The sequence below is a fragment of the Castor canadensis genome, chromosome 19, assembly GCF_047511655.1.
Source record: "Castor canadensis chromosome 19, mCasCan1.hap1v2, whole genome shotgun sequence".
In the NCBI taxonomy this organism is placed as follows: Eukaryota; Metazoa; Chordata; class Mammalia; order Rodentia; family Castoridae; genus Castor; species Castor canadensis.
In genome coordinates, this window is record NC_133404.1 from 1,609,904 (window position 1) to 1,622,422 (window position 12,519).

A 12,519-nucleotide genomic window follows, 5' to 3' on the forward strand; every position below is an offset into this window, starting at 1 on the left:
TGCTTTCTGTAGTCTTGGGGAATTGTTCTGAGATCAGAAACTCCCCACTCTGCCTTGAAAGTCCATCAAATTCGAGGGCGCCCCTTTCTTCCAGGAAAGCTAGCAAAACCATTTTATCCTAATTGACTCCAGCACATCTGTGCCCACCCCATTCTTCGCTTGCTGTCTTATCACCGGCATTGGAGATGCTGGCTGGACCTGCTCTTTTCAAGACTAATGACCTGTTGTCAGCAAATATTGGAGCAGGGCAGTCTCCATCTGTGACCCCCAGGACAGACAGAGCCCCAGCCCTTACCCTGCCATCTGGCTTCGGTAGTTATCTCCCAAGTTCCCAGTTTGAGCCATCAGCTGTCTGGAGGAAGCTCAGGGTGAGCACGTTGTGCAGCCGTATCCTAGAGGATGTGGGGAGGCCTGAGCTGGGCAGAGTACCTTCTGTCTCTGGATTTTTCCTCCCATGCTCTTCCCTCTGAAATTGCTGATTTCCTATGGGATCTGTCCTTCTCAAGCTTCTGAGCCTCTCTTCATGAGGCAGCCAGTCACCCATCCATCCATCCATCTACACTCACTCACTCATCCATCCATCTACACACACTCACTCACCCACCTATCCATCCACCCATCCATCCACACACTCACTCATCCATCCATCTACACACTCACTCACCCACCTATCCATCCATCCATCCATCCATCCATCCACACACTCACTCATCCATCCACACACTCCTCACTCACCCAACTACCCATCCATCCATCCATCTACACACTCACTCACCCACGTATCCATCCATCCATCCATCCATCTACACACTCACTCACTCATCCATCCATCTACACACTCACTCACCCACGTATCCATCCATCCATCCATCCATCTACACACTCACTCACTCATCCATCCATCTACACACTCACTCACCCACCTATCCATCCACCCATCCATCCACACACTCACTCATCCATCCACACACTCCTCACTCACCCAACTACCCATCCATCCATCCATCTACACACTCACTCACCCACCTATCCATCCCCTCACCCACCTATCCATCCATCCATCCATCTACACACTCACTCATATCCATCTACCCACCCACTCATCCATCCACACACACACACCAACCTATCCATCCCCACCCACCTATCCATCCATCCATCCATCTACACTCACTCACTTGTACCCATCCACCAACCCACTCATCCATACACACACACACACACACCCATCTACACACTCACACACCAACCTATCCATCCCCTCACCCACCTATCCATCCATCCATCCATCCATCCACACATCTATCCATCTATCCAGCAACAATGTCATATAAACCCTACAAGCTATGTGACCTTGGGTAAGTGGAACTTCAATTCCCTCATCTACAAAGTGAGATAATAATAAATGGCAAGGACCTCACAGGACGGGCACAACTACAAAATGAGATAATTTTTATGAGACTCTGACTGACACACACTAAGCACTCTAGAAATACTATTATCTTTATCACACACTAATTCACTCAACTAACATATGTGCTCAGTTCTAGAGATACAAACCCAAGTCCTTGCTCTCCACGATCTCACTGTCTGGAACAAAGGTCAGACAGGCATTAGAAAAGACAGTACCATTGTAATACATCCTGCTTAGTATTAATGAGAACAAGAGGAATAGGGGAATGGGGAGTCAGGGAAGTCCTCCTGGAAGAAGTGACACTGAAGCTGAGTCCTGAGAATAAGCAGTTCAAAGAAGGGCATTCCTGGCTGAGAGAGAACCACATTGAAACCCTACAACATTCAAAACCAAAACCTGCTTTTCAGGGCAGTGGGAATATGTGACTGGTGGCAAGGGGAAGCGATAGACATGATGAGGTCAACTCTAGAGGTGCAAGGCTGGGAAAGTGGTGTCAAGGCCTCCTGTCACCCTGCCGGCAGAATCATTGATTCACTATGGACGCTTTAGGAAAGTGCTAGCAAAACTGTGCGCGCAGGGTCTACACGGGCAAGAAAACAGAGTCAGGATTTGTAACAAGCCCCCAGATGCAGTCCACATGCCAGTCAGAGGGCATGGAGGGCCGGTGGTGGTGGGGGAGAGGGCGACTCAAGAAAGCCCACGCGGTGTGAGCATCAGTGTCGGGAGGCTTGGTGAGCTTTGCTCAGCCCAGTGGTGATGCTGTGTCCCTGGCACGGTCCCTCCCCACCACTCACTGACTTGCACCAGAGTCTGGTCATCTCTCCTTTTTTTTTTTTTTTTTGGTGGCACTGGGATTTGAACTCAGGGCTTCACACTTGCTAGGCAGGCGCTCTACCACTTGAGCCACTCTACCAGCCGTTTTGTGTTGGATATTTCCAATAGGGTCACGAACTATCTGCCATGTGCAGACCTGGACAGAGAAGGGGGTGGTCCAGTGGGGGCTGCTCCTTTCACTCAAGGCGGGCAACCAGTCGGGGTGGAGCTGTGACTGCAGCCTCAGGGCAGACTCTTCCTGTCCCCTCTCCTTTCCAGGTCTTCAGAGAGACTATGTGACTGCTTGTGCAAATTGATTGATAAGGACTGTGACAAAGGAGCTGGGTCCCACCAGACTTTGCCAGTGGATGCATGAATCCAAGCACCTGGGACCGGGCCCTGGGGTATTTTACTGTAGTGACTTCCCCATCCCCCCCCTCCTAACCATTCAAAGTCACACCTTTGTGATCCAGACACAGGATCTACCATCGTGCCTAATGTGTTAAAAACCTGAAAAAAGATGAGTGCTTTCAGGGTCCCAATGTTCAGAGACACTATGACATTTCATTTACAGTCCGTTACGTTTAATTTTTTCACAAAAAGCTTTGTGTGGACAGCCATACAATATGGTTATCCTACTGTGTGTTCCCCTCAGAGACCTGTTTCACCCATCTGTGCAGAGGAAACCCCAGTCCCACCCCACTGCTGCACGGTGTTTAGACTGGGTAGGTGACACAGGCTCAGGACTGCAGAGCCCTCCCTGTAGTCCCCCAAGGGACAGGGTGGCAGAGGGAGTGCTTTGACACGGAGTTGCTTACAGATGTGGGGGGCTCTGTGACAGGGGAGCACAACGCCAGGTCAACCATGGCCCTACTTCCCTCGAGCGCAACTGACACACTGGGGAAAAGCAATTAAGACGCAACAATCAAACCAACGTTTAAATAGCAACTTTTAAAAATATAAAAGCAGCTCATTACAATGACTTCATTTTGCTTTTCTTTCTTCTACCCTCACCCTCCCTTCCGGCTACAGCCTTAACAAGAGGAGGCAGAGGAACATCTGAGACCCAGACAGAGAGAAAGAGAGGAGAGACAAAGACTCCAGAAGCCCCACACCCCGTCAGAGCGGTACAGGTGCCAAGCCAGGTCTGCGTTCTGTGCAGACCTCTGCCTACCGTGGGAGCAGCTGCTCAACTGAAGACGCCCAAGTGGCCCAGGACCCCTCCTCCCTTCTCGCCAGACCAAATCCCCCATTATAAAACAATCCATAAAAATGCAGTATAAAAATTCTCTTCCATACACTACATCCACGGAGAGCCCACCACCAGGGCTCACACGACCTTTAGCTTTTCTTTAAAGAACAAAAATAGACCAAAACAAAACCAAACAAAATCCTAATACCTCAGAACATTCGGTACCAGAAAGAGGTACCTACAGGAGACGATATTCTACTTGTCACCCACCGGGACCCAGTGGAGACGCTGAAAGCTGTAAGAGTCACAGACCACCAGGCCACATCACCTCTGGCTCTTAGCCCCACTGCCCAGCCCAGGAGGGGTGAGGGGCAAATGACCTGACTCACAAGCCTGGGGTTACTGGTTCCCCTTTAGGGAAGGACGGGCTGAAGGCAAGAAAGGAGGAAGGCATTTTGTAAAAGGAAATCACTTCTAGTTCTTTTTATTACAAAAAAAAAAGAAAGAAAGAAAGAAGGAAAGAAAAAGGAAAAAAGAAAAAAGAAGCACCCACACCAGTTGCTGTTTTTCTCTGGTAGCTCCCTGAGCTGAGTTGCCAGTTCTTTTCTTTCGTGTGGTCCTTTTTAGGCTGCAGTGGAAGAGCCGGAGAGGGGGGTTCCTTTGAACCTCCATTACCCTCCATTACTCACCACAATGACTGAATGTGCACCGAAGAGAAAGACAGGCCCAGGAGGACAGAGAGAGAGAGCAAGACAGACGCCTGAGAGAGGGAGACACAAGGCAGACAGCGCCACAGAAAAGCCCCGTTCTTCCTGTGAATGTCAGCCCAGCCCATCTCAGCACTGTCCATCAGTCAGTCTGGCTCGCTGGCAGTCCATCTGGACAAGCCTCATGGCCAGGCTGGTCTCTGGCTGCAGGGTCTTATCCCACCCAAGGCCTTCTCTACCCACTCCACCCCCTTTCTGTTGCACCCCTCTGTCACCTTTCTCCGATGGAAACTCCTGTTTAAAAAAAAAGAAAAAGAAAAAGAAAAAGGAGCCACTGCAGTGAGTGGACTTCAAATACAGCAGGCGAAATACAGGGCGAGATTCCTATGGGAGGGGCTCCTCCCCCACTGGCCAGTCCACAGTAGGAGTCTTATTTACATTTTCACAAACCTTGTGCCCTGCACGATCAGGAACAAGACCCCCCACCCCAGCACAACAACGTGGTCCAGAGTCCCCAACCCAAGGCAGGAAGGGGATGGGTCAGAAAAAAAGGGGAGGAAGAGACAGACTCAGGAGAGGGTCTGTGGGAGAACTGGAGCCATGGCTTCCAAATAAATCTATTTGTAGCATCTGCCAGCATTGGTAAGGGGAAGAGGAGAAAATCCACCGAGTCTGCGAGACACATCAATCCATGCCAGGAGTCCAGGGCACGACTGGCACATCTTCTTTGCCTGTCGGAGCAGCCCCAGGACTCACTGCCTGCTCACGGCCCTCCTCCGCCATCCTCAGGTCCTCGCCCAGGTGTCCCTGTCAGAGCCGTGCCGGTGTCTCCCAGAGTTTGACAGCCCTGTTAGAGTCCTTGTTCAGTAGATGACCTCATAAACTGTGGCCTTCTTGTCACCGGAGCCTGTTACAATATATTTGTCATCCGCCGAGATGTCACAACTCAAGACAGACGAGGATTCTTTAGACTGGAGGAGGAAGAGAGAGAGGCAGGAAGGGGTGAATGAAGCCACCCTGCGGGACGGTGGGAGGTGGTGCCAGCTGGAGCCTCTCCAAAAGGAAAGGCCGATCGGGCTCCAGAGAGGTCTTCAGAAAGGAAGTCACCACTGCAGCCTCTCCCAAGCTCACCAACGGGAAGGCGCGGGTCTGAGCTGCAGCACCACCAGGAGAGCTCAGCCTGTGAGCCAGAACCAGCACCTGGGCTTTGAGGCACTCACTGCAGCCAGAGACTGGGAGAGGGATGTGTGTGACATGTCAGCACTGGTCAGAAGTGGCTCGTTGTGATTGTGTGGGTGTGAGAGCGAGTGCGAGTGCATGCGTGTGTGTGTGAGAGAGAGAGAGAGAGAGAGAGAGAGGGGGAGACAGCATGTGGGTCCCCGACCTTGAGAACTTAGAAGAAGCCATGTCCCTCTGGAGGGACACCTCACACTGGATGGATCTCCAGGATGGCCCTAACTTGAATGGGTACCACTGGCTGTAAAGAGTCACTCCCTGTGCTCAGCTGCCCAGAGCACCAACCATGAGAGCCCAACGCCAGGCCAGTGCCAATAGCTGGTGCCAGATGAATCCCTGCTTAAAAGCCTTCACCCTGAGGGGCACAGGCCATTGGCAACAGTCTGTGTGTACCACTGCAGTTCCCAAGCCCTAGCTCTGGAGAACCCATCTTGGGTCCCCATCCCATCAAGTTGGTAGGGAAGGGGCCCAGGCTGGTCTGCTCCCCACTCCCATCTTGGCAGTCACATCCTGACTCAGTAGAGAACACCAGTGGGGGGGGGGGGAGGGGGTACATACCTGGAAGATGCTGGCTCCATAAGGCGTCCTCCAGGCATTGAGGAGGTTGTCCTTCCCAGTGCTCACAAACCACTTGCCTGCAGGTGGAGGCAAAGGAGCCCTCAGACTCACCCCAGACATAGCTGGCTGCCATGGCAATGCCCCCAGTGCGAGTCTCCACTTGCGAGACACATGGACACCTAGAGGATGCCTTTCTCTGCTATTCCGAGAGGGCCAGAGGGGCTGGGACGGGAAAAGATTCCCAAAGATTCCTGTGAAGCCATTCAGACCTACTGGCCCCTCTAAATCTACTGCTAGAAGGTGACAGGAAGTACGGGAAAGTGCAAGGCCCTAAGAATATGAGACCCGCTGAGGACAGTGGGTCAGCGGGAGGTCGCTAGGGTTCTGTGCATGTGAACACACATGCTGGGCACCGTACTCTTCCCAGTCACAGAGAAAAACCCGCTAGGATTCTGACAGGGTGAGATGTGTGCATGGATGCACAGCCCACAGCGGAAGAGCAGCTATCAGATGGCGACCACTGTGGCTATACCCCCAGAGGTACAGACCATGTCCTGTTCCTTTGTCCACAAAGGCTGTCAGTTACAGGCTCTGGGCAGTGCCTGAGAGCCAGTGCCCCAGAGTGACATGCGAGTCTGAGGGACAGGATGAGGATGACAAGATCCACACTGGGTGTTGCTGGGGCAGCAGCTGAGGGTGGCGGTTTGGTTCCGGCCAGGCTCGCTGCTGGACTGAACTCCTGTATGATCTGGGCACCTCACCACACCGCTGGCTAGGGCCTGCCCCCCACCCACACCAGGCCTGGACCCCTGCTCACCACAGTAGGCGAACTTGAGAGAGAGCACACAGCTCTCGTGCAGGTGCAGCTGGTACTTGTCAGGCTTGGTGTGGTGCAGCACCTCCACATTGCTGCTTTCCATGCCCACAGCCAGCCACTCCCCAGTGGGGCAGTACCCCAGCGAGAAGATCTGCAGGCAACACAGATAATTCAGCATCCTCTACCCGCAGGGCCCAGTGCTCAGGGCCCAAAGCTTGGTCCCTTCCAGTCCTACCCCACCATTTTGCAAACCAAGTCCAATAGCTAGCTGTCCAATGCCCCAGAAACCCCTCTCTACAGGTGAGGGAAGTGGGCTTGGAGGTTGCTGACTCTACAAAGTAGGCATCAGAGCCAGGGTTCAAACTCAGAAGTCCACAGACACCTCACTTCCAAGGGCAGCCTCTGCCACTGACTTCAGAAAACTGTCAGTAAGTAGAACACTAACAGTGAAGAGTCAAGTGAGTAATGAAAACAAGTCAACACCCAGCATTTCCCGAACTCTGCCTGTGAGCCAGGCTCAGGCTGGGGCTTTGAGAGGATAGGTGTCAGGTGCTCACACCCGACCTGGGAAGGAGCTACTATCACCCCCATCCCATGAATGAGGAAAGCTAGAACAAGGTGTGAGTAGCGGAGCCAGGAGTGAACCCCCACAGACGGGTCAAGTGTGTCCAACTCCAAGGCCTTGCCCATTCTACTCCACTGCTGCTTCCTCCAGAAAGCCTTCCCAGATGTCTCAGAGTGGTCCCAAGTCCCTTGGCAATGGCAGTTCTGTGGGGGCCCCAGAGCGGAGGGGAGCACACTGTTCCAGGGGAGGGAGGTCTCGGACTGTGAACCTGAGAAGTGAAGTCGTGCTGCTGCAGCTGCCGGCCCTCCCGCAGGTCCCAGGAGCGGACGGTGTTGTCCAGGCCCCCAGTCCACAGTTTTGTGCCATCGTGGGAGATGTCTATACAGCTGGCCCCATCCGTGTGGCCCTGGAACTGCCTAGGAATGCCAAGCAGGGAGGAAGGGTGAACATCAAGAAAGCAAGGCCCATTAGGGAGGCAGCACGCACCAGCCAGGGCCCCTCTCACACCCACTCAGAGGTGCTGCCCTGGGCCAGGCCTCCTGGGGAAAGGGGGGTTACTCCTGATTCTGAGTCCTCCAGGTGAGCCCTTCAGGGAGCCCACCTGCTCGGGAGAGGTAGAACTGGAGGCTCAGGACGGTGAGGAAGGCCCTAGAGAATTTTGTGTGACGATACTCACGAGGAGAAAGCAGGCCCCTGCCTCTGGGCGGGACACAGCTCCTCAGCCCGTCCTCGGCACGTCCTCTGCGCGCCAGCCTATGCTACTCAGTCTACACTGACAAAGATGTGCCAACGTGGGGCTGGCTACTGCTTTGGCCCCCTTGCACTGGTCCACCATTGCATTTTCGGCGTGACTCAGAAGAGGACACTACACACTGTCCCCAGTTTACACAGGGATTAAGTGACCTGCACAAGGTCCTCACAGAACCAGGACTCAACCTCAGAAACTCTGATCCCAAGCCCCACGTTCTGGCCTTTCTCCCACCTTGCCATCTCCACTGACCAGAACTCCACCCTTGCAGATCTACACGAGCTCTGCCTTCTCCCCACCACCCTCCCTCCATGGCCCCTCAATCAAGGAGGGGCATAATCAGAGCAAGCTGCCAGGCTGGATGACTGTAAAGCCCCTAGGACAAGGCACGGACATTCCCTCCTGCCAGACTCACCTGACCAGGGTCTGGTTGTGTAGGTCCCAGACAGCGATGTTCCCGTCGCTGCAGCAGGAGAAGCAGACTTTGGCGTCAGGGCTGATGGCCAGGGCGTAACAGGCAGGAGCAGAGGACGTCAGCTCGGCTTTGATGCGCGGCGTGGGTGAGGCTAGATCCCAGATGGTGAGTGTGCTGGCCTCGCCACCCACGATCAGTGTGCGCCCATCGGGGAGCAGCTTGCAAGAGCGGATGTAGTTGTCTCTGTTCTGGAGGGAGAATGGCAGGGTTAAGCACTGCCCACTTCCTCTCCTGTGGACCAGGAAAGCCACTTCAGGTGGCACCCAGCACCCTTGCCACCCAAGCGCACAACCTCCCCTCAAACACTATTGCCAGACTTCTCCATTCCTCAAATTCAAACCCCTTCAGTCTTCCATGACATTTGTCACAAACAAACTCCAGGTGGGGGTCAACCCCATTTATAGGTGGAAGGCAAAACTGGGGCTCAGAGAAGTTGCCGGCTTGCCCAAAGCTGCTCAGCCAACCCAGGGCTATGTGGCTCTGCCCTGTGGCCCAGGCTGCCCTGCTCTCCTCTGTCTCCTCCTCCAGCTGGAGGAGGTGCCTGCACCAGGCATTCTCACCAGGCAGTCCAGCTGGGAGATGGGGCTCTTGCTGCCCGGCTGGCTGATATCCCAGATCTTCACACAGCCCTTGCCGCCTGTGTAGACGTGCCGGGTGGGGTTGCTGATGGTCACAGCACACACCACCTCCCCGTGGCTCAGCGTGTTAATCTGCCGGGCGTGTCTGGGGATGCCAGGGCCTGCCAGGGCGTCGTGGGGGAATGGCACCGGCTGCATCTGCCCATCGGCGCTCACGTGGAAAGAGTAGGCTCTGCAAAGCGAGGACCGGGGGAGCTGTCACTCCTGGCACCCACCTCTGGGGCCCTGTAGTTCCACCAGGGTGGGGACTGCCTAGCATTCCAACCTCAACCTTTGCTCTCACTTATATAGCCAGCCTTGCTCCAAACCAGCTCTCAGGCCCACAGGTGCCTAGGAACAGCCCTTTGCCACCATCTATAAAGTCCCTAGACATGCCAACCCTGGAAGGAACCCAGTTAAATGCCACTTCCTGCTTTGGGAGCCAGTGGGGTTGGGGAGGAGATCTGCCTGCCCCTCTGGCAGTTAACGGCAGGGGACACATCAGAGACCTAGGGGTCGGTTTGGTTGGCTGAACTTGTAGGTTATAGTGGGGCTTCTCAGTGGCACCAAGATTCTTTCTCCATGGCTGTGAGCCTGTGGAAGCACAATGCAGCGTTCGCACGTCATACATCTGCTCGACCTTCCACCTCTCCAACAACCACCCACAGAAGTGGAGGGCAAGGGGCAACGGACTCTGTGAAGAGCAGGGAAGGGCTATGACCACCAGGGATGGGGAGGTCTATCCAGCAGGTGGAAGCCAGAGGAGTTCCCAAGGCTTACAGAAGCTGTGGGTGCTTTGGTGAGGACAAGTCTTTCCCCGCCCCCGCCTCCGCGGACTGGGCTCAGCAGTCCCGGTTGTCCTACTGGAGGAGTCTCTAGGGCGATCAGGAGGGTGGTTGGGCAGCAGGTTCCTGGGTTGCAACCTGGCCTAAGTGTTGTATAGGGAGTGACAGAGGCCTTCCCAGGGGCACGTGCACAGGGGCGAGCCTGTGCTTAGAGGATGGGGGTAAGTGCGGTGTGTGTTCTTCCCTGCCTGCCCCAGGGAGGATAAGAAACATAGCCAGAGCTTACGGTTTCCCTCCGGGAATGGAGGCAAGGCTGGAGGGCAGGCCTGTGGCCCGCATGGGGGGGTGGGGATCAAAACCAACCTGCAAAGAAAGCAAGCAGCTCTCAGTCAGCATGTCACCACATATCCCCTCACGTTCTTCTCCCCTGCCACCCGCTGGGGCTGCCACCCAGACTAGCCTCTCCACAGAAGAGCTAAGCAGAGCCTGTTTCAGAGCAAACGAAGGCCAGGAAGGCCAAGTGCCCTGCACAGGACAGTGGCAGGGACTAGGTGGCAGTCCAGACCCCCTAGTTCTTAAATCACTATCCTCCCTACCCTGCAAGGCAGCTAACCCTGCCCCACCTTTCTCCTTCCCTGGTGTCCTGTGGCCTGTCCCGTGGAGTAGAAGCTGTCTCAGGTACAGAAAGCCTGGAGAGAAACTGCCCTGGAAGAGGGCCTCTCTGCCAGTCCCAATCCCATGTGCACCCACACCAACAAAGGCTTCTGGCTTTGATGGCCTGTCCCACTTTCCATGGATGTCACTCTCATTGGGCTCGCTACCCCTCTCAAGCCCAGGAAGCAAAGATCAGCCCCAAGTCCTAGACTGCAAGGGGTGGGACTTGGGTGAGGTTGCCTGGCAACTAACGGGCAAGTAGGGTTAGGAAGCCAGGGCTGCCAATCCACAGCCTGCACCCTTTTAACCACGTCTCAACTGGTTCTGATGACTGTCCTCGCCACAGGGCAGCTGCCCGTTGTCCACACCCCGAGGGCCTCTTTGGCATGCAGGGAACATCACACCCCAACCCCCACCAGCTCCCTACCCCCTGCCCAGTCCCCCAAAAAGGAGCCAAAAGATCTACGTACAGCTCCAAAGCTCACCATTGGCGATCGGCCATAGGCAGCAGCTGCGGCGGCAGCAGCGGCACTCATCTGGGGTGGGATGCTGTGGAGACCCGCGTAGGCGCTCGGGCTAGTGAGGGAGCCGTTCATCTCGTGGTGACTCATCATGGCAAAGGGTGCCGCGTAGGAGCTGCTGATGGAGAGGGGCGTGCGCAGGGCCGAGGCTACAAGGAGGTGAGCATCAGTGGGGAGGTGGCTGTCCGGGGAACAAGTGGGCCACCCCTCCTGCCACACAAAGCTATGGCCGCCTCCTTGTCCAGCAGCAATCGTTCTGGATTCCAAAGCTGCCCGCTCTAGGTGGTCCTTACACTGAACCCACCCACTGGGTGCCATCGGAGGTCCAAAATTGGAGCTGAGAGATGTGTCCTTCTCTTTTCTTACAGAGCAGGACATGGAGGCTCAAAAGTGGTGGCTTCTTCAGAGCCTCACAAAACCGATGACAGGGGCGGAAACAGGTCTACTAGTGCCCTGACCCGTCTGACAGCTCCTTCCACATGCCTAGCCCAGCAGTGGCCCCATATTCCCTGACATTAGTGCTGGAGGACCAGGTGACCAACTCTTCCTCAAATTGGCATGAAGTCTCCAAAGACAGACCCTGAAAGAGCCCCGGCTTGGACACCATCCATGACCCTTCAGCTCGCTCCCTCCATCAGATCAACCCAGCCCCATGGTGCCTACCCATTATACCTATCGGGTCCATTCCTGGAGGTTTGCCGGGCATTGACCGCAGCCCTGGGGTTGTGCTGGTGCCTGGAGTGGGGGCATCATTCCTGGGTGTTGGTGTGTTGGACTTGAGCCCAGGTGTGGAGGATTTGTCATTCTAAGGAAGAAAGATACAGGGATTAGGGGAAGAAGCCATGCCTCTCTCCCCGAGACCTGGGTACAAAACAGCCCCAGTCCCACATGAAGCCCAGCGCTGATCCCAAGCTCTGGATCTGCTATTGAATAGCAATCAGTCTGGGAGGGACTACAGCAAGAGTTTCTATTTTCAGTGCAGCAACGGAGGCTCTGAAATGCTCACTAACTAGTGTGGGGTCCAGCCAAAAGGCAGTATAATCAGGATGTATTTTTTGAATAGGGCTCAGTGTTTCTGCCCAGGCCGGGCTGGACTGCAGTCCTCCTTTCTACAGCTTCCCACATAGCTGGGACCACAGGCACGTGTCCATGCATGCTTATTTTTCATTGTATTTTTCAGTCGTTACAATTTACATGTTTATTTATTTACTGGCAAGTGGTACTGGGGTTGAACTCAGGGCCTCATGCTTGCTAAGCCACTCCGCCAGCCCTGGTTTATTAATTGAGGTGGGTGGGGTTGGCGGGGGAGGAGGGGGGTCTTGCTAACTTTTTGCCAGGGCTGGTCTCAAACTTCTCTCTCTCTGCCTCCTGAGTAGCTGGGATTGCAGGCATAGCCAACATGCCCAACAAGATCAGG

At 54.8% G+C, this 12,519-nt stretch overlaps 1 protein-coding gene across 17 annotated transcripts in view; it reads right to left on the reverse strand.

Annotated features, from left to right (window-relative positions):
- Nucleotides 1-3,159: 3,159 nt before the first annotated feature.
- The window catches only part of Tle3 (TLE family member 3, transcriptional corepressor), a 45,961-nt gene continuing 36,601 nt past the window's right edge, over nt 3,160-12,519 (reverse strand). For 5 of the 17 annotated variants that reach the window (XM_074061960.1, XM_074061945.1, XM_020162341.2 and 2 more), the window contains 9 exons: nt 11,766-11,907; nt 11,052-11,251; nt 10,214-10,290; nt 9,086-9,335; nt 8,466-8,713; nt 7,571-7,718; nt 6,738-6,888; nt 5,921-5,997; nt 3,160-5,097 (listed from right to left, as the gene is read on the reverse strand). In XM_074061960.1, the coding sequence (XP_073918061.1) occupies nt 4,990-5,097; nt 5,921-5,997; nt 6,738-6,888; nt 7,571-7,718; nt 8,466-8,713; nt 9,086-9,335; nt 10,214-10,290; nt 11,052-11,251; nt 11,766-11,907 (1,401 nt within the window). In that variant the 3' untranslated portion in view covers nt 3,160-4,989. The remainder of the gene's footprint in view (nt 5,098-5,920; nt 5,998-6,737; nt 6,889-7,570; nt 7,719-8,465; nt 8,714-9,085; nt 9,336-10,213; nt 10,291-11,051; nt 11,252-11,765; nt 11,908-12,519) is intronic. The other 12 variants (XM_074061961.1, XM_074061956.1, XM_074061955.1 and 9 more) reach the window with 3 other exon arrangements.